Raw genomic sequence first — 19,451 nt, 5'->3', positions numbered from 1 at the left:
GGGGTGATGCTGTGGCAGCAGGGCGACATGGGGCAGGGGATGGGCCAGAAAGGGGCCTTTGGAGCGGGCAGCTGATGGGCTCTGCCTGGGAGGATGGTCCTGGCGAACACTGGGACAGGAAACCCCCTTGGATCATTCAGGTCCCCCTGGGTTCTGGGGGTGGCTGAGGGCTCCATCTGGGGGGCTGGGGGGTCGGGGGGACTGGGGGAAGCCTTGGGGGGTGCTTGGCATGGGGGGCTGTGGTTTGGACGGAGCTGGGGTCCGCTGGAAGGGGTCCCGGGGGGGGTCTGGGGCAGCCTTGGGGCATCCCCGCAGGCCGGGGCTGGTACGAGGCAGCCATCCCCCCCCATCCCCAGCCATGCTCACCCCACATCAGCCTGGCACCCAGTGACACTAATAGCAGCATGGATCACCGTTGTTGAATGGGTGGTGGCACGGTCAATGGCAGTATGGGGAGGGTGGGGGCAGGGGCACCATGAGGGCCGTCTGGCCCAGGTGTGTCAGCTGGGCTGTTGTGCCTGGCGGTGGGGAGGCCCAGGTTCAGGGATCTGCCTGGCTCCCAGTGACGTCAGGTTCAGTACGGGTCGCCATTAGTGGGGCACTTGGGCGAGGCAACATCCCCAGGACCCCATCTCGCCCTTGCGCCATAGGGTAGGGGCACGGGGATGTGTGGGGAGGAGGAAGGGGCCCGTGGGGACAGAGGAGGGACAGGTGGGGCTGGGGAAGGGGAGCAGGGAACGGGCAGTTTGGGATGAAGAAGGGGGCCAGGGCCAGTGCCAGGGCTGGGGATGTGTGGGGAGAGGGAGGGACGCTGGGAGTAGGGGAAGGGGACAAGGATGGGGTATGGACACAGTGGGAAGGGGGATGAGGAGGGGTGCGAGGGCGAGTGCCTGGGTGGGCAGGTAATGGGGAGCCCCTTGCCCATGGGGCCACACAGGAGGATGAGAAGTCTGGGCTGGGGCACCCTTGCCTGTGGCCACAAGCGTTGAGGGAATTCAGGTGGGAGCAAGGCCATCCCCCTGGCTGCAGGTGGGGTCCCCCATGGCCACAGCAGCACCCTGACACCTGGGGTGGTGTAGGTGTCCGAACCCCTCTTTTCTACCCCCAGTGCAGGTGGGTGTGCTGCCTGGCCCTGATGGGAATGTCCTTTGCCACCACTTGTGCCCAGAGCACCCGGCCCTGAGTGGCACAGTCATCTCTGTCCCCTCTGTGCTGCTGCCCCCCGCACTGAAGTGTGTGGGTTTGCCAGTGTGGCTGAATTTCCCATGGAGGAGGGAAATCCCATTCCCACAGCTGGCCACATGCCTGGGCTCCCCATGCCCCCAAGCTATGTGCTGGCCCCATGCCTGTTTGTCACCATCCCCTGGTCCCAGGGACCGGGAACTGGTGCAGAGGTGCTGATGTGCCCCCAGAAGGGTGGGTGAGGGGAAGATGGTCCTCCCTCTCCCTGCTGCATCACTGCCCCAGCCTGCTTTGGCACTGGCTGAGTCCTGAGTGCTACTTTGTGCAGAGCCCAGTGCTCCCCAGGACTAGGGCCTGGGCCAGGGACACCCTGTTGGTGTTGGGGAGCTGTCCTGGTGTTTCACCCTGGGATGAGTGGGCATGCCCCTGCACTGCATCAGAGCTCTTCCCATCTGTGCTGGGGTGGGCAGGAGCCACCTGATGCCATGAGCTTATGGGCATTGGGCGTGACACACCAGGAGTTCCCACATGTGTGTGGGGTGTTAATTAGTGGTTTATTATCAGGGAGATGCAGGGGGCCAGTGTGGCCCTGGGGCATCCCTGGCGTGGTGTGTCCCGTGCTCTCAGCTCCTGCAGGAGAGGAGGAGGAGGTGAGTGAGGCTGGACAAGGGCAGGCAGTCCTGGCCAGGCAGCTCCCACCTGCCATGGGCTGGTGCAGCTGGGCGAGGAGGAGACCTCACCTGCGTCTGTAGCACCAGATGGCACCAGCAAGGGCTGCAGCCACAGTCAGCAGGACTGCGATGGTGATGCCGCCACCGAGAGCTACCTTGGAGCTGCCTGGAGAAGAGAGAGGGGTTGCGGGCGCACAGGAGGCCATGGCCGGGGCTGCCATTGGAGCCTGGCCCACCATCCTCCAGGCACCTGCGTGGGGCCAGAGGCCTCTACCTGCACCCTGCACCCCATCCCCATGGGTGGCACCTACCCCATGGGATGAGGAGGCTGCGGGTGCCCAGGCTGCGGTGGCGCACGCGGCAAGCGTAGCTGTGCCCATCATGGGGGGCCACGGCCAGGATGCTGCGGAGCTGGTAGGTGAGGTCGGCGTTGGGCAGGATGGCGCTGGTGTTGAGCGCTGGGCCTGGCAGCACCTCCTGGCCATCCTGCAGCCAGGCCACGCTGATGGGCCGTGGGTAGAAGCCAGTGACGCGGCAAAACAGCAGGAGCTGGTCTGGTCTGGGCATGCGGGCAAAGACCGTGGCAACAGGTGGCTCTGGGGGGTGAAAGCAAGGGGGTGAGGGGAGTCCTGGTGAGGCACCGCTTGGCCCCAATGTGTGTGGGGTTTTGGGGTGGCCATGCCAAGGTCAGGGTGGTCTCACCTAGTCTCTCCAGAGATGCCTTCCCATACTCAATGAATTTCTTCATGTGGTCAACACAGGTGGCATTGAGAAGGTGCTGCAGGGTCACAGAGAAGCCGGTGAAGTTGTTGAACTGCCTCTCAACTTGTGCCGCCAGTGCACTCTCCTCTCGCCTCTCCCAGTGGCTGTTGTCCACATCGAAGCTGAGGAAGTTGTGGGCGTTGTAGGCAAGATGGTAGAATTTGGTGTAGGAGCCATTGGGATACAAGTCACAGCCAGTCGCGCACTGGAATACAAAGGGGTCTGCAGGGGAACAATGGGCATCACGAGTGCAGCTCGAGCTGGAGCCCAAAATTGCAGCCTGGCACCTGCTTCTTTGGGGACATCCCTTTCCCCCTTCCCTCTGCACGCCAATTCATTCTCCCCAGGGAGAAAACACGAAAGGCCAAAGCTCAATTACAGTTGGAACTGGCCAGTGTTGTGTCAGACAACAAGAAAGCCTTTTTGAAGTATGTTAATAGCAAGAGGAGATCTAAAGAAAACATTGGACTGATCCTTGTTGAAGATGGTCACCTGACTAATAGGGATGAAGAAAAAGTGGAGGTATTCAATGCTTTTTTTGCCTCAGTCTTTAATAATACTGATAGACCTTGGGCTGCCCAGTCTTGTGAGTCAGAGGACCACGACTGCAGGAACCATGGCTTTCCATTTGTGGACACTGAAATTGTAAGGGACCACCTTTATCAGCTTAATGTTCAGAAGTCCATGGGACCTGATGCGATTCATCCCAGAGTATTGAAGGAGCTAGCGGATGTTATGGCAAGCCACCTCTCGATCATCTACCAAAGGTCTTGGGAGTCTGGAGAGGTCCCCGCTGACTGCAAGCTAGTCAATGTTATTCCAATTTACAAGAAGCGTATGAGGGAAGAACCAGGAAACTACAGACCTGTTAGTCTAACCTCAGTACCTGGAAAAAGTATAGAGAAGATCATACTGGGTGCTACTGAAAGGCATTTAAAGGACAATGCAATCAGGCACAGTCAACGTGTTCACAAAGGGTAAGTCCTGTAACTAATTTGATACCCTTCTACAATAAGGTCATCCACCTAGTGAGTGAGGGGAAGGTGGTGGATGTAATTTTTCTGGATTTTAGTAACGCTTTTGATACTGTCCTTCACAGCATCTTTCTGGCCAAGTTGTCCAACTTGTGGGGTGAGTGGGTTCACTGTGCACTGGGTGAAGAACTGGCTGAATGGCAGGGCTCAAAGGGTTGTAGTGAATGGGGCTACATCCGGCTGGCATCTGGTCACCAGTGGTTTTTCTCAGGGCTCAATCCTAGGGCCAGTGCTGTTCAATATTTTGATCAATGATCTGGATGCAGGAGTCGAATGCACCATTAGCTAGTTTGCTGATGATACCAAACTAGGAGGTGCTGTTGACTCTCTTGAAGGACAAGAGGCCTTGAAGAAGGATCTGGATATATTGGAGCATTTGGCAACCATCAATGGCATGAAATTTAACAAGAACAAATGCCAGATTCTGCACCTGGGATGGAGTAACACTGGACAGAAGTATAAATTGAGAGAGGAGTGGCTGGAGAGCAGCCCTGCAGAAAGGTATCTGGGGTGCTGGTCGACAGCAGGCTCAATAGGAGCCAGCAGTGTGCCCTGGCAGCCAAAAGGGCAAACTGCATCCTGGGGTGCATCAAACACAGTATAACCAGCTGGTCAAGAGAGTTAATTGTCCCACTGTATTCAGCGTTGGTGCGGCTTCACCTGGAGTACTGTGTGCAGTTCTGGGCCCCACAGTTTAAGAAGGATGTGAAGGTACTCAAATGTGTCCAGTGGAGGGCAACAAAGCTGGTGAAAGGGCTGGAAGGCATGTCCTATGAGGAGAAGCTGAGGACTCTGGGTTTGTCTAGTTTGGAGAAAAGGAGGCTGAGGGGTGACCTCATTGCTCTCTACAGCTTTCTGAGGAGGGGAAGTGGAGAAGAAAGCGTTGATCTCTTCTCCCTGGGATCCAGTGATAGGACGCATGGGAATGGTTCAAAGCTGCATCAAGGAAGGTTCAGACTTGACATTAGGAAATTGTTCTTTACAGAGGTGGTCGATACCCCAAGCCTGTCAGTGTTTAAGAGGCATTTGCGCAACGCCCTTAATAATGTGCTTTAACTTTTGGTCAACCCTGAAGTGGTCAGGCAGTGGGACTAGATGATTGTTGTAGGTCCTTTCCAACTATTCTATTCTATTCTATTCTATTCTATTCTATTCTATTCTATTCTATTCTATTCTATTCTATTTTCTCCCATGTCAGTGCTCTGTTTTATGCCAGGTGGAAACTCTGCAGGTGAGAAACCTGTCCTGAGCCCTGTAGATCATTGTCCTTGAGCTGCCCCTGCCCAGAGCAGGGTGGGAGCCATGGCAAAGCAGGAAGCACTGCTTTGGGGGAGTGATGGGACATGGGGTGTGGGCGAGTAGGAGGACAGTGGAACTCTGCTTGGCGCCCTGCCCTTGGGTCACTAGTGCTGCACCAGTGTGTGGGGCTAGGTCCTTGCTCCATGTGTCCTGTCCCACAGACATGAGCAGAGAGGCCCCTTTGACTTTCTACTCCACTTTCTCAGATGACTTCTCTGGTGGGATTTGTGGTGCCTGTAGAGCAATAGGGGGGGCTGGTGTGAGGTCATAAGTGGAGCTAAATGCAGCCAAAGTTTGTGCTGGGGACCAGGATGGCCCCATGTGACCACCACACAGGACAGGGTGGTTTGGGGGTCTTGCTGGTGCAAGATGAGGCCCATTCCCTTCTCTCCTGCCAGCCCCAGTCTGGGAAAGCTGTTGGTGGTGGCTCTGAGCTCCTTCTCACAGCTCTCTGCCTTGGGAGAGGAGGTGCTGAGCACCTGGTACTCACATGGTGTCTGGTACAGCTCGGCATCACCGGCTAGGGACAGAACGAAGTTGTGCACGTAGATCCTGAATAGGTTTTTCAGGTTTTCCCACTCTGCTACAGGCAGGGCTGGGTAGACCCATGGGTGGAGGTAGAGGATGTTCTGGGTGTATTTCTGCAAGGCAGCAAAGACGATGTCCTCCAGGGTGGCCCAGGCTGAAATGTCCACAAAGCTGGCATTGTGGAAGATGAAGGTTTGGAAAAGGTGGAGTTTACAAGAGCCTGTGGGGAGAGGTGGGAAAGGAAGTGGCATTGGGGTGCATGAGGATGAAGGAGGAGGTCATGGGGCTGCCAGCTCCAGTGCTGGTGGGCGGCCCCGGGAGGAAGGGTGGCTTGCAGTGTCCCCAGGGACAGGCAGGGCGAGATGGGGCAGCTGGGCAGGGTGGGGGAAATCCCCTGGTTTCACTCAGTTTGCAGTTTTCTTCCATGGCCTCTCTGAGCCTCTCCCTGCTTCTCCTCTAATTCCCTTTTTTTAGCCATCCACCACCCCAATGTGACCTTCTGGGAGCTGTCACTTAGCTGTGTGGAGGGAATGGCGGGGGGACCTCAGTGCTGGCTTGGGGCAATGCTTCCCCCAACAAGGAACAACTGTGACAGGACTCAGATCCACCGGAGACCTGCACACAGTGCAGGGGCTGGGGGGGGGGGTGTGTGGGGCTGGGAGGGAGGAGGACTTCACCCCAGTTTAGGGGCTCTTGGGCAGTGCTCGAGACCAAATCCTAACAGGAGACAGGAGACTGAGTTTGATGCTGCAGCGCTGAATGGGACTCCGGTAGTAAGCAGGGCAGAGTGAAGCATGTTTTGGAGCAGTGAGTGCCCCCCTGGCGAGGGCGTGGTGAGCGCCTGCCCCTGGAATGGGAAATACAGGCTGGGGATGCAGATGAAGGCTTATAGCTGCAGGAGGAACCTTCAAGCGTTGTTTCACAGGGGAGAATGCAGAGGATCTCGGGGCCCTTCGATTGCAAGAGAAATGATCCTGCAGGCTGAGGGCAGTGCCTAGGACATGCTCAAGGGGTTGGAGCCCAGTGCAGGGCTGTTGTGCCATGAGGGGCTGAGAACCCCTGCTGCCTGCAGGCTTCTTGCAGGAGGAAGGTGTCTTTGAGGGCAGCCCAGGACCCCAGGCCTGGCTTAGGAACCCCTTGCCCCTTGGCTGCTCAGGCATCTGAACCCCAACACCAGTGGTGCTGGGCTGGGCAGGGTGGTGTGGGGCAGGGAACCCTGAGCAGGTAGGCAGGGATGGGGCACCTTTGGGTGCTGTGGGGTGGGGGGTGGCTCCTTGGTGATGGGGACAGTGGCCTGCCTGTGCCCACCCCCTGCCACCTCTGTGGGGTCCCACAGTGCAGGGATGGGAGCAGGGAGGGTTGAGCCAGGGCTCCCACTTACCCTCTGGATCTGCCCACATCCCAGGGAGGAGGAGGAGAAGGAAGAGGAGGAGGCGAGGGTGCTGCATGGTGCCAGCGGCAAGTGTGCAGGAGCAAGTGTAGCAGGAAGAAGAAGCAGCCACAGGAGCCGTGACTGCACACTTCTCCCCGGGGCTGATCCGCCTGGGCAGCTCTGGTGGAGTCAGTGTCATGGGGCAGCCCCGGTAGCCAATAAGGCTGGTGCTGAGGTTTTGGGGAGGGCCTGACCCAGGTGTGTTCCCCAGGGGGAAGTGATGTGGCTGGCAGAGGGCTGGGCTGGGGCACTCTGGCCGGCAGCTGAGAGCACCAGGGGAGTTTGGGTGGATGCAAAGTCATCCCTTCTGGCTGCAGCAGCACCCTGACATCCAAGGAGTTGTAGGCTGGGCCTGGCACATGGTGGCCTTTGCCTCCCCCCACGGTAACCTCCAGGGGTTTACTCTGTAGTCCCCTGGCAGAGAGTATTGGGTTTATGTGGCAAGGTTTTGGTGGCAGGGGGCCTGCAAGGGTGGCTTCTGTGAGAAGATGCCAGAAGCTGCCCCCATGTCCAACAGAGCCAGCTCCAAGGCAGACTTGCCGCTGGCCAAGGCTGAGCTAGTCAGCAATGGTGGTAGTGCCTCTGTGATAACATATTTAAGAAGGGGTAAAAACTGCTGTGCAACAGCAACCGGGAGAGAGAAGTGAGAATATGTGAGAGAAACAACTATAGAGACACCAAAGTCAGTGAAGAAGGAGGAGGAGGAGATGCTCCAGGCACCAGAGCAGAGAGATGGTGCCCGTACAGCCCGTGGTGAAGACCATGGTGAGGCAGGTTGTCCCCCTGCAGCCCATGGAGGACCACGGTGGAGCACATATCTACCTGCAGCCCATGGAGGACCTCATGTCACAGCAGGTGGGTATGCCTGAAGGAGAGGAGCCCACACTGGAGCAAGTCTTCTGGCAAGACTTGTGACCCCACAGGAGACATGTGCTCGAGCAGTTCATTCCTGAAGGACTGCAGCCCGTGGGAAGGACCCATGCTGGAGAAGTTCATGAAGGACTGTGTCCTGTGGGTAGGACCCCATGCTGGAGCAGGGTGACGAGGAAGGAGCGACAGAGACAATGCATAATAAACTGACAGCAAACCCCATTCCCCATCCTCCTGTGCCACTTGGGTGGAGGAGGTAGAAAAGTCAAGAGTGAAGTTGAGTCCAGGAAAAAGGGACAGGTAGGGGAAAGGTGTTTCTAGATTTGTTCTTGTTTCTCATTATCCTACTCTGATTTTGTTTGGCAATAAATTAAATTAATTTCCCCAAGTTGAGTCTGTTTTGCCCATGACGGTAATTGCTGAGTAATCTCCCTGTCCTTATCTAGACCCACGAGCCTTTTGTTGTATTTTCTCCCCCTTGTCTAGTTGAGGAGGGAGAGTGATAGAGTGGCTTGGTGGGCACCTCGCAGCTAGCCAAGGTCAACCCACCACACCACGCTTCTTGGGGGCATGTTGCTCAAAGACAGAGTCCCCCAGAGCCTCAGTGTAGCTCTTTCATGGCTGTCAGGCATATTGGGAGGGTGACTATCCCCCATCCTTCCAGCTTTTACAGGGGCAGGAGTCAGGCATGGTGGCAGGAGTCAAGGACTGTAGGAGATCCAGATCCAAAACCATCCTGGACAGAGGGTGAGATCAGCACTGGAGCTGGAGCAGCTTTGTACCTGCTTGAAATGCCTCCGCATGTCAGGGGATTGGAGTTGTCACTTGGGTCCCCCCCTCCCCTTTTCTCCTCAGTGAAACAGCTCATATCCCTCCATGTCTTCCTGGTTTGTGGCCTGCTCCAACTCCCATCCCACTCAGCGGCCCCACACTGGTCTGGCCCCAGGTTGTCATGCCCTTCTGCCAGGGACAGACACTGGCCACGGAGATGCAGAGATGTGGGAGAGGTTGGCAGAGGAATTGCTTCTCCTGGCATGGCAGGGGAGATCAGCCAGTGTCCAGGAAAAGGGAGGCTTCCTGGCCACAATGTGGGGTCTCTGCAGTGTGTGGGGGGCTTTCCTGGGGGGACCTCATGATGGGGAAGGAGGGCGAGAGGCACAGGAGCCACATGCGGCTTGGGAGGTTTGTAGCTGTTTAATGCTGTGGTTTTCCACAGCAAACCCCTGTCAGTGCTGATGGGTCAGGGATGAGACATGAGATGAGCAGGGAGAGCTGGTAGCGAGAGAGCTTGCTGCCAGGCGGGCAGTCAGGCCTCAGATGATGAATTCCTGGATCTCCCATGTGGCCTCTTCACCTTTCCTGCAATGGGGGGGAACTGTGAGCCGCATTTGGGGCTGGGGAGTTCATCCCTGCAGAGCTGCTGCTGCTGCAGCCCCTGGCCTGACCTATCTGCCCATAAATGTGAGAGCAGACCGTGGGAAGAAGACCTCACCTGCGCTTCCACCACCAAACCCCCCCAGCAGAGGCTGTGGCCACAAGGAGCAGCACTGCGATGGCGATGCCGACAGTTGGAGCTATGCTGTGGTTTTCTGGAACAGGGAGAGAAGAGAGCAGCCATGTGAGTGTGGCAGCACCAGGCAGGAGCTGTCCCTTGCAGGGCCAGTGGCTGCTATCTGCACCCTGCGCCCCCATCCCCATGGGTGGCACCTACCCCATGGGATGAGGAGGCTGCGGGTGCCCAGGCTGCGGTGGCGCACGCGGCAAGCGTAGCTGTGCCCATCATGGGGGGCCACGGCCAGGATGCTGCGGAGCTGGTAGGTGAGGTCGGCGTTGGGCAGGATGGCGCTGGTGTTGAGCGCTGGGCCTGGCAGCACCTCCTGGCCATCCTGCAGCCAGGCCACGCTGATGGGCCGTGGGTAGAAGCCAGTGACGCGGCAAACCAGCAGGAGCTGGTCTGGTTTGGGCATGCGGGCGAAGACCGTGGCAACAGGTGGCTCTGGGGGGTGAAAGCAAGGGGGTGAGGAGAGTCCTGGTGGGGCACCGCTTGGCCCCAGTGTGTGTGGGGCTTTGGGGTGGCCGTGCCAGGGTCAGGGTGGTCTCACCTTGTCTCTCCAGATCAGCCCTCCCGTACCTGCACAGGGTGAGGATGTAGCTTTGGCAGGAAATGGAGAGGAGGTGCTCCAGGACCGCTGTGATGGCCTTCTTGCTGGTGAGGGACTTGCTGACAAGCTCAGCTAGTGGGGATGGCTGCCGGGGCTCCCAGCGCTGCCTCTCCATCTCAAAAGCTATGAGGTCTCTGCCACCCTCTCCGACATCCATGAAGCCCCAGCTTGTCCTATTGGGGTGCAGCACACAGCCCGCACGGATCTGGACCACCAGTGGATCTGCCAAGGGCAGAGCCAGTGAAGAAGTCCTATGAGTGTATGGGACATGGGTGGCATGAGGTGGGATGTGGCTGGAGGTGCATGCAGGGGTGTAATGGGCAGTGGCGTGCAATGGGCATCAGGGCATGGGACCGTGCTTCAGGAAGCCCTGGGACACCCCGCAAGCCCTCAGTCTCCTTGAAAGACTGGAGTGAATATGAGGCCAGTTAGCATGGGGTGGTTGCTCAAACAGAATCTTGTCCCCCAAAATATTTGCGCCCAACTTTCTCTTTCCCTGATCTGTGCTGTGTGGATCCTGCAGCCCCGGTAAATTTGGTGGCAGCTCTCCAGTGTGCAGAGGGGTTCCCCCATGCCAGATGGCAGGAGCCCTGAGGGATGTTTTTGGTGCGCTGCCCTCCCCGCCTCTGCTAGCCATGTGCCCCAGAAGCCGCAGCATTTCCCGTTCCCTTTCAGGAGCTGTTGCACCCTATGAGACCACACAAATGCCACCCCGGTGGAGAGGAGGGCACAGCCAGAACCCGGGGAAAGGGGCTGGGGCTAGGGCTGGGGCCATGTCCATACTCACAGTTGCATTGCACCTGCTGGGCCATTTCGTGCACGTATCGGACCATATTGCGCAGAAAGAGTTTTGAGTGGGATTTGATCTTCTCTGCGTCACCCTCGGCTGTGGCCTGGCGGGCCCAGGGCCAGTGGAAGTGGATGCTCCAGTTGGCAGGATCCAGTGCAAAGATGGGCACGTCCCCCAGCAGAGCAACCCCGGACATCTCAGCAGAGCTGAAGTTGGTGATAAAACTGGTCTGGAGCAGCTGTAAAACCTGTGGCTCTGCTGGGAAAGAGGATGGGGATGGGAAGGGCTGCAGAAAGAGGAGATGAGTGGGGGGGCTGGAGGGGAAACAGGGGATTCAGACTAGATATAAGGACAAAATTTTTACAATGACAGTGGTGAAACACTGGAACAGGTTGCCCAGAGAGGTGGCAGATGCCCCATCCCTGGAAACATTCAAGGTCAGGTTGGACGGGGCTCTGAGCAACCTGATCTAGTTGAAGATGGCCCTGCTCATTTGCAGGGGGGTTGGACTAGATGACCTTTAAAGGTCCCTTCCAATGCAAACTAGCCTATGATTCTATGATCTTCAGCTCACTCAGGGTTGCTTTCCTGTCTGAACTTCCTGTGCCTACACTGCTCTTTTTCTTTCTCTATTTTACTTTCAATATGGTGTTACTCTCCCATACAGGATTTCAGGCACCTCGTACTCTCCCCTCCCCGTCTCCCTTCTGCCCAGTGCCTGCTGTGCAGAGCAGATGTTGGGGGTTACCTTGGTGCTTGTTTGGGGCGACGCTTCCCCCAGAAGAAGCACCTGTGCCAGGACCTGTATCTTCCAGAGACCTGCACATGGTGCAGACGACATAGAGAATGGAGGAGAGGAAAGAGCATTTTGTCCAGGTTTAGGGTCTCCCGGGCATTGGTAGCTCAAGGAGACCAAATCCTGGTGGGGGCAGGAGAGTAGGCCAGCCCAGAGATCAATCGCGTATTCCCATGTCTGCTGCCCCCCTCCCCCGCTGAAACATGAGGTCTCATGGGGTTGTGGTGAAATGGTCTGTGCAACAGCAGCACCCAAAACATCCTCTTGCAGGTGCAGCTCCCCAAAAAACAAGGGTCTGCTGGAAGAGGCCCACAGCATCACATGGGGCTGAGAACCCCCTGGCACCCACAGGCTCCCTGCAGGCCTGGCTGGGGGACCCCTGGCCTCACTTCTGCTTGGGTGCCTGGGACCCTGTGCTGAAGCTGGTGAGGCATGAAGCCGTGAGCTGGAAGCAGGAACAGAGAGGGTGAGCAAGGACAGGGCACCTTTCGGTGCTGCGTGGTGGGGGGGGGTGGCCTTTCGATGCTGGGGATCATCCCCCCATGGAGGGGACATTGGCCTGGCCATGACTCCCCTGAGGAACCTGTGGGGTCTTCTGACAGGGGGGTGAGAGTGGTTGGGGTGAGCCAGGGCTCCCACTTACCCTCTGGGTCTGCCCACATCCCAGGGAGGAGGAGGGGGAGAAAGAGGAGTAGGAGGAGACGAGGGGGCTGCATGGTGCACGCAGCAAGGCTGAAGCAGCAGCAGCAGTGACTGCGGGAAGAGGAAGAGCCCGTGGGGTCCCCACGCTTCCGCCCAGCCCAGCAGTCATGGCTGTGGCTCTCCGCCAATGGGACCAGTGCGGATGTGTTGGGGAGGGACCAAAGGTCCCGAGCTGGGGGCTGGGAACCTGTGGGAGGGAGGAAAGCCAAAATAAGGTTTTGAGCATGAAGTGCCACGACAGGCTGGGGCTGGGGAGAGCCCAGCCAGGAGGAGAGGGCAGGGAAAGGGAGGCCCAGGAAATGGCATTAGGAGAAAACAGGTGCTCAAGGGCCTGAGCTGGGTCCCCCTGACTTCCCTTCCCTATCAATGGTACCTCACCCCTATCCCTGTTCTTGTGGGGTGCATCAGCTCCCATGAAGGTGACTATGGCTTTTGGGTTTCAGCCCTGACTGGAAAAAGATAGTCGCTGTTCTCTCAGCCCCCGCACAGGGAGAAGGGCTGCTTTGGGTCCCCCCCAGCACCTCCAGCTCAGGCTCCTCCTGCACCACCTGCCTAACGCCAGGGACAGGGCTCCCCAGGCAGGAGGTGATGAGTAGTTCCCTCCTGGCCCATGGCTGCAGGAACAGTGTTGGGGAGCTCCAACTCTCCTCTAGATGCCCCCAGGAGAGGGCCTGGGGCTGGGCTGCAGGCTGGCATTCCCCTTTCCTTCCCACCATCTTTGGTGGGGAACCCTGTCCCCCTCCCCAAGTGCCCCCTGGGCGTGAGAACAGGAATGGTGGGGGCCATCTGCCTGCTCTGTCCCCATTGTCACCAGTGTCCAGTGCTGGAGGGACAATGGGGTGACCAGAGCTGGCCTCACCCCCACAATGTCCCCTACCCACTGCTTCTCCCCAGCTGTCGCCTCCCCTCACCCTGCAGTTTCTGTTCCCCTTTCCTTGGGGGGAGAAGGCAGAACTGAAACCAAAGCTGAGGGGAAGTTTGAGGTGGGGCATGCCCCAGTAACCTCCAAACACTGAACCCCTTCCCTTCTGTGGAGCTGTCCCACTGTCATGGTTTAACCCCAGCTGGCACCTAAGCCCCACACAGCCACTTGCTCACTCCCCCCCGCAGTGGAACGGGGGAGGGAATTGGAAGAGTAAAAAAGAAAACTTGCGGGCTGAGATAAAGACAGTTTAATAAGTAAAGCAAAACAAAACAAGGAATTCATTCACTGCTTCCCATCGGCAGGCAGGTATTCAGCCATCTCCAGGAAAGCAGGGATCCATCACTCGTAACAGACAAACACCATCGCTCCAAACATCTTCAGCTTCCTTCTTCTTCCCCCAGCTGTATATGCTGAGCATGACGTCATATGGTCTGGAATATCCCTTGGGTCAGTTGGGGTCAGCTGTCCTGGCTGTGTCCCCTCCCGACTTCTTGTGCTCCCCCAGCCTGCTCACTGGTGGGGTGGGGTGAGGAGCAGAAAAGACCTTGACTCTGTATAAGCACTGCTCAGCAGTAAGGAAAACATCCCTGAACTATCAACACTGTTTCCAGCACAAATCCAAAACATAGCCCCATACAAGCTACTATGAAGAAAATTAACTCTATCCCAGCCTGTCCCGATCCAATGTCGGGGAAGGTTTCGATATGATCCCAAGAGCAAGATTAAGACACAAACGAGGTCAAATGCCATATAGTCAAAAGAGTTTTTATTATCAAAAGTATCAAAAGTGGAAAATGGTGGTGATAGGATAGAATGGAAGAAAAGGTAGAAATTAAGCAAGCAGTCGGGATAGAGTTGCAGGGATAGTCACCACCATGGATCCAGCGGCGTCCCGTTGGTCCTCAGGCAAGCAGTCGGTGGTGGGAGTTGCAAGGATGGTCACCACCATGGATCCAGCGGCGTCCCATTGGTCCTCAATCTTCAATTCTTTGGTGAGGAAGAAAAGCTCCCACAGCTTGTCTCTATGGGTTTTTATAGGGCATATTTCGATGATGTCATGCGCTGCAGGTTTCATTTATCACACGACCTTCCCGTGATCGACACCAGAAACCAGTATCTTATCAGCTCCAGCCCAGTTTCCTCCCCTGGATGCCTCAATGGCCTGGTAATCATCCTTATGGACAGAGGAGTGTCCTGCTTAAACAGGCCATCTTAGAGACAAACGGCTCAAGATAAGCAGTTCACAGTTCCTTTCGATGACAGCCCAGTCCTTCACACCTAACAATCTTTGAGGCAAATAGTTCAAGATAACAATTCAGTCTCTTACACAGCCAAAACCAGCATACCCACAGAGAAGTAGGGACGCTGCGGTGGCCTGGTGGGCCCAGAAATGTACCAACTTCCCCAGCAGCTCACCTGAGCATCACCCAGGGGATGTCTGGCCATGCCCCCACAATGTCCACATCCCTCCTGGCAGGGCCACCAGTGCTGGGGCCAGAGGAGAGTGTTTGGCTGGTGGAATGGCAAAGCGCAGCCATGGGGCAGCCAGTGAGGGAAGGGGCAGGGGGCTTTTATCCACGCAGTCCTATAAGGTGGCCATTTGTCCTCACGGTCCCCCCTAAGGTGATTGTTGGTCACTTCTTGCTGAGCAGCTGATAGGCCATTAGCCGGCCTCCGGCTTGTGTGGGTGCATCTGTTGTCACTGGTGGCTGAGTAGCTAATAGAACAGGAGCAGGCACCTGACTTTGCAGGTTCTCATGATGTGTTCAGTCCTCTCTGCATTTTCTCCAGATGTCTCCCACTGTTGCAATGGACCAGGAGTTCTGCTTTAGCTCTTCCTCATCTCTATTGAATGTACTTGTCCTCATGTTTTTGTTGTTTTTTTGCACTTTCTTACTTGCTGTAGCAGAAATCACAACTTCTTTCTCCTTGATACTGTCACTTCCTTTGGTCAGCAAATGACCAAAGGGGGCAGGGGGCTGGTCATCCACATAGACCATTGGTCCTCACAGTCCCCTCAGGTGACCATTGGTCCTCACAGTCTCCTAAGGTGACCACTGGTCCTCAGAGTCACTCCCCAGGTTACCATCAGTCCCCACAGTTCCCTCAGGTGACATTGGTTCTTGCAGTCCTCCCAGGTGACCACTGGTCCTCACTGTTCCTCCCCAGGTGACTGTAGGACTTTGCAGTTCCACCACATATGACCATTGGTCCTTGCAGTCCCCCCTCAGGTGAGGTCTGTAACCCCTCCTGAGTCCAGAGGTGTGCCTGGGTGAGTTGGGGTGGGGTAGGCAGGGCTGCAGTGCCTCGGGATGCTGCACTGGGTGTGTGGGCACCAGCACCAGCTGGGCTGGGCTGAAACGCCTGAAAAGACCTCTAGAAATGCCTGGGTGTTTGTGTGTGTTATTGTAAGGGTCTCTTGGGAGGTCATGCACATGACCACCTTTTCTTACCAGGTTTGCTCACTGGCTGCATCTGCTCTCCAGGTTTGGTGGGTGAGCTTCGTCCGGCCACATCCTGTGAGTCCTGCAGGGTGTTTCACTCTGTTCGGGGGATGAAATGCCCTGTGTGCCTTGCTGGTGCTGACTTTGCGGGCTCCCAGCCCTGAAGTGAGCTCTGCCTGCAGCTAAAAGTTTCATCTGTGTGTCCTAGCTAGCAGGGGCTGGGAAAGACTCAGCATCACTCCTCCTGCAGCGAAATCCTTGAGCCCCACAGTGTCAACAGGTGACTCTGCCTGTCAGGGAAATTCAGTCCTGCCCACCACACTGTGGTTCACAGGGTTTGGCCAGGGGAAAACCAGCCCCAGTGGAATTGTGGTGGACATGGCCATAGGCCAGCTGGGTTTTCTTCTGACTCAGCTAATAGTTGGCTTGCATATGGCTGCCAGAGTCTTATGCTGTGAAACTTTGCCAGGAAGTTGTCCTGTAAAACCAAACCTTTTGAAGCTTGCACACTCAAGTGTGTGGTTGATAGGGAGCACAAACTAAATTCCTTCCTATGCCTATCTGACCTCCTCTGTCTCCGATGGGAGATTAGATTACTTTTTCTCCTTAATTGGGAGGCTTGGGGGCACTTTACCCCCATGTGCACAGTTGCTTATTTCCATGGAATATGTAAGAATGTGTTTGTACATGCACAAATACCCTTTTACTTTTTTTCCTTGCCTTGGTGTTTACTTCAATTAGTATCAATAATTCAGTGGTGCTCCAGCTTCCACCTACAGCTGGTCAAAAACCTCCCCAAAGCCATCCAAATCCTAAGGAAAGGCACATTCTTAGTAAAAACATGCATGTTTTAATTTAATTTTATACACATCTGCAGCTTGTACAGATTACATCAGAGTTTCAGTGTTACTCAGCACTTTGTAAAACGGTTTCTGGCCAGGTGCTGTTAGTCTGGGTGGAAGAGTTCAGTCTCAGCACAAATATTTCTGGAATACGGTTAATAAAGGCAGCTTTTAGGAAAAAATACTAGAAAGCAACAGTAGAAGGGCACAACTTACCACCTACTGATAAATGTGTTATTGTACCAGAACTGGGAGAAATTGCCACTGGGCATTGGGGTGCCCTAAAGAGCCTCAGTGGGTGCAACGGGCAGTGCCACAAGGTAAGAAGTTATAGTGTGTAACAAGTGAGGAGGTCTCAGACATGCATCCTTGTCTACTTAGCAAACTGAAGCGGGTCAGGAGCCCCCCAGGTTTTCCCCTTACATCCCCAAGTCACATTGATCTCACACTCAGCAGCACCTGGAGTTTTGCTGAAGCAGAGAAAGGTAGACTCTTTGTCCCTGTGAGGGTGGTGGAAGGAAATGGGGGCTGTTGGCTCCCTTCTGGGCTAAGCTTCTTTGCTCAGGATGGAGTTCCGGGACTCTGATTCCTCCATCTGTTGGTGCTTTCTGAAATGAGAGGCGGATGGCTCATGGGTACTCCATGGAAGAGACCTTGTGGGGGTGCAGACAGCAGCTAGCAGGGAGCAGGAGCTTCACTGCTAAGTGCAGTAATCCCCTGGGGCATTTCCTCCACTCCTCTCCCACTGCTGCTCCACTGGGCAGAAGGGGCCTCACCTGTGTCTCCATACCCAAAGTGCGGAGATGACAGCCAGGGCAACAGCTGCCAGCAGCCCTGCCCCGAGCCCTGCGATCAGCACCACCTCCTCTGAGTTCCCTGAGAAACACGAGCAGAGGCTGCCATGAGCTTTCCCAGCTTTGCTCCATCCCATGGGGCAGGGCAGCTCAGGAGCCCCATCCCAGTCCCCATGGGTGGCACCTACCCCATGGGATGAGGAGGCTGCGGGTGCCCAGGCTGCGGTGGCGCACGCGGCAAGCGTAGCTGTGCCCATCATGGGGGGCCACGGCCAGGATGCTGCGGAGCTGGTAGGTGAGGTCGGCGTTGGGCAGGATGGCGCTGGTGTTGAGCGCTGGGCCTGGCAGCACCTCCTGGCCATCCTGCAGCCAGGCCACGCTGATGGGCCGTGGGTAGAAGCCAGTGACGCGGCAAACCAGCAGGAGCTGGTCTGGTTTGGGCATGCGGGCGAAGACCGTGGCAACAGGTGGCTCTGGGGGGTGAAAGCAAGGGGGGGGGGGGAGTCCTGGTGGGGCACTGCTTGGCCCCAGTGTGTGTGGGGCTTTGGGGTGGCTGTGCCAGGGTCAGGGTGGTCTCACCTTGTCTCTCCAGAGCTGCCTTCCCATAGTGCAGTAACATCTCTATGTCATCAACGCAGGTATCGTTGAAGAGGACTTCCACCAGCTCGCTGAAGGCGGTATAGTTCTGGAGAACGGCCTGGACGTACTGTGACAGGTTGGTGTCTTGGGAAAGGAGCCAGGTGGCATTGTCCATGTTGAAGCTGAGGAAGTCCTGGCCATTGTAGCCCACATAGGCAAAGGCCCGGGAGGTCCTGTTGGGGTAGACCTCACAGCCCGCCATGCATTGGGCCACAAAGGGGTCTGGAGGGGCAGAAAGGAGAGAGAGGTTGCATGGGGGCTGGTACTGCCTTCCTGTGGACGTGGTCAGCATCTCTTGTGCAGTGCCAGCACTGCTGGTCCTTCCGCACTTCCCAGATGCTGTTCAGAGAGGGGACACAGAGAAGACCGGGTACTTACAGGGCACATCCTTCTGCATGGCACCTTTATTGATCAGGTGGTTGAACTTCTGCAAATAGATCTTGATCATGTTCTCAATGGTGTCCCAGTCACCGCGGGGCAGGGCTGGGCGCACCCAGGGCTGGTAGAAGCGTATGGTCCAGGTGTGCTTATCAAGAGAACCAAGCTCAATGTCTTCCAGCAGGCCCAGGCCCTCCGTGTCCACGAAGGAGGTATTTTGGAAGATGGAGGTCTGGAGCAGCCGGATAGTGAAGGTCCCTACACAAGACAGGAGTCGACAGGGGAGATGGAAGTGAGAGGAGAGGGCTGGGGAAAGTGGAGGGGCTGAGGGACGGGTCCTTGGGGTTGCAGGGACCTGCAGGCCCCCATAAGCCCCCTGCAACCTTGGCAGCCCCAGCTCTCACCCCCTGCACCCACCTGGGGTGGCTGCATCCCTGCCAGAGAGGAGGTGTGGAGCCAGGGGACGAGGAGGGGTGAGGAGGCAAGTGCCCAAGGCGGGTGGGGAGCAGGAAGCCTGTCACCCATGGGGTCCCATGGGGGCATTGGAGCAGGTGTGGATGAGCCAGGGCTCCCACTTACCCTCCAGGTCTGCCTGTGTCCCAGAGAGGAGGAGGAGGTAGAGGAGAAGGTGGAGGTGGAGGAGAAGGCAGCAACGACGGGGCTGCATGGTGCCAGCAGCAAGGCCCCGATTGTGCAGTAGTGGGTGCAACAACAGGAGCAAGGGGCTGTGAGAGACGTGGCCGCGCACTTCTCCTCAGGGTGGCTCTGCCCGGGCAGCTCTGTTGCTGCTAGTGGCCCTGGCAGCCAATGGGGCTGGCACTGAGGTTTCAGGGAGGGCCCCAAGGTTCCCGTTTGGGGTGGGCTGGTCTGGGGCATCCCGAATAAGGCTGTGAGTGCTGGGGGAATTTGGGTGGGAACGAGGCCATCCCACTGGCTGCAGGAGGTGTCCCTCATGGCTGTGGCAGCACCTTGGCAATCAGGGCGGTGTGGGTGACCCGACCCCTCTTTTTTACCCCCATTACAGGTGGAGGTGCCACCTGGCCATGGGCTGTATCCACTGTCCCTGACAGGAATGTCCCTCACTACCACTTGTGCCCAGCATGTCTGGCACTGCGTAGCACAGACATCTCCATCCGCTCTATGCTGCCTACTTAACTGGGCGGGTTCACCCTGATGTGGCTGTCTTTCCTGCAGAGGAGGC

The 19,451-nt window shown here is 56.8% G+C and overlaps 3 protein-coding genes across 5 annotated transcripts; all 3 read right to left on the bottom strand.

Moving 5' to 3' along the window:
- Positions 1-1,717: 1,717 nt before the first annotated feature.
- LOC115353712 (antigen-presenting glycoprotein CD1d-like) lies at positions 1,718-7,327 on the bottom strand. The gene is given in 7 exon segments (XM_030043501.2): positions 1,718-1,812; positions 1,923-2,019; positions 2,165-2,449; positions 2,556-2,837; positions 5,439-5,696; positions 6,858-6,940; positions 6,942-7,327. Coding segments are annotated over 7 exon segments (1,281 nt in total). The 5' UTR covers positions 7,211-7,327; the 3' UTR covers positions 1,718-1,805.
- Positions 2,027-18,987, bottom strand: LOC115353902 (antigen-presenting glycoprotein CD1d-like). 2 transcript variants are annotated; one of them, XM_030044007.2, is made up of 6 exons: positions 18,830-18,987; positions 18,251-18,508; positions 17,813-18,094; positions 17,422-17,706; positions 17,216-17,315; positions 16,447-17,047 (listed from the first exon to the last, which is right to left on the bottom strand). In XM_030044007.2, exons 1-6 carry the CDS (start codon positions 18,915-18,917, stop codon positions 16,987-16,989), a joined length of 1,074 nt encoding a protein of 357 aa, XP_029899867.1. In that variant the 5' UTR covers positions 18,918-18,987; the 3' UTR covers positions 16,447-16,986. The 2 variants fall into 2 exon arrangements, with proteins under 2 accessions (XP_040974749.1, XP_029899867.1); XM_041118815.1 differs by lacking the exons at positions 16,447-17,047; positions 17,216-17,315 and adding an exon at positions 2,027-2,160 and having other exon boundaries at positions 17,418-17,706; positions 18,830-18,985.
- Positions 8,954-12,290, bottom strand: LOC115353711 (T-cell surface glycoprotein CD1b-3-like). Of its 2 annotated transcripts, XM_030043497.2 has the most exons (7): positions 12,170-12,286; positions 11,479-11,549; positions 10,728-11,016; positions 9,881-10,162; positions 9,490-9,774; positions 9,271-9,367; positions 8,954-9,137 (listed from the first exon to the last, which is right to left on the bottom strand). In XM_030043497.2, exons 1-7 carry the CDS (start codon positions 12,240-12,242, stop codon positions 9,092-9,094), a joined length of 1,143 nt encoding a protein of 380 aa, XP_029899357.1. In that variant the 5' UTR covers positions 12,243-12,286; the 3' UTR covers positions 8,954-9,091. The 2 variants fall into 2 exon arrangements, with proteins under 2 accessions (XP_029899357.1, XP_029899359.1); XM_030043499.2 differs by lacking the exon at positions 11,479-11,549 and having other exon boundaries at positions 10,728-10,988; positions 12,170-12,290.
- Positions 18,988-19,451: the final 464 nt, after the last annotated feature.

This window comes from Aquila chrysaetos, chromosome 20 (genome assembly GCF_900496995.4).
Source record: "Aquila chrysaetos chrysaetos chromosome 20, bAquChr1.4, whole genome shotgun sequence".
Lineage (NCBI taxonomy): Eukaryota > Metazoa > Chordata > Aves > Accipitriformes > Accipitridae > Aquila > Aquila chrysaetos.
This window is presented reverse-complemented; position numbering and strand designations above follow the sequence as displayed.

Excerpts from the sequence above, each read along its gene's own strand:
- LOC115353711 (XM_030043497.2), bottom strand. The coding sequence starts at position 12,242 with ATGCAGCCCCCTCGTCTCCTCCTACTCCTCTTTCTCCCCCTCCTCCTC. Across the intron at positions 9,775-9,880 it reads GGCTGATCTGGAGAGACAAG|AGCCACCTGTTGCCACGGTC; the intron begins GTGAGACCACCC and ends TTCACCCCCCAG. Across the intron at positions 9,368-9,489 it reads CAGCCTCCTCATCCCATGGG|AAAACCACAGCATAGCTCCA; the intron begins GTAGGTGCCACC and ends TCCCTGTTCCAG.
- LOC115353902 (XM_030044007.2), bottom strand. The coding sequence starts at position 18,917 with ATGCAGCCCCGTCGTTGCTGCCTTCTCCTCCACCTCCACCTTCTCCTC. Across the intron at positions 18,509-18,829 it reads GACACAGGCAGACCTGGAGG|GGACCTTCACTATCCGGCTG; the intron begins GTAAGTGGGAGC and ends TGTCTTGTGTAG. Across the intron at positions 18,095-18,250 it reads CATGCAGAAGGATGTGCCCT|ACCCCTTTGTGGCCCAATGC; the intron begins GTAAGTACCCGG and ends CTGCCCCTCCAG.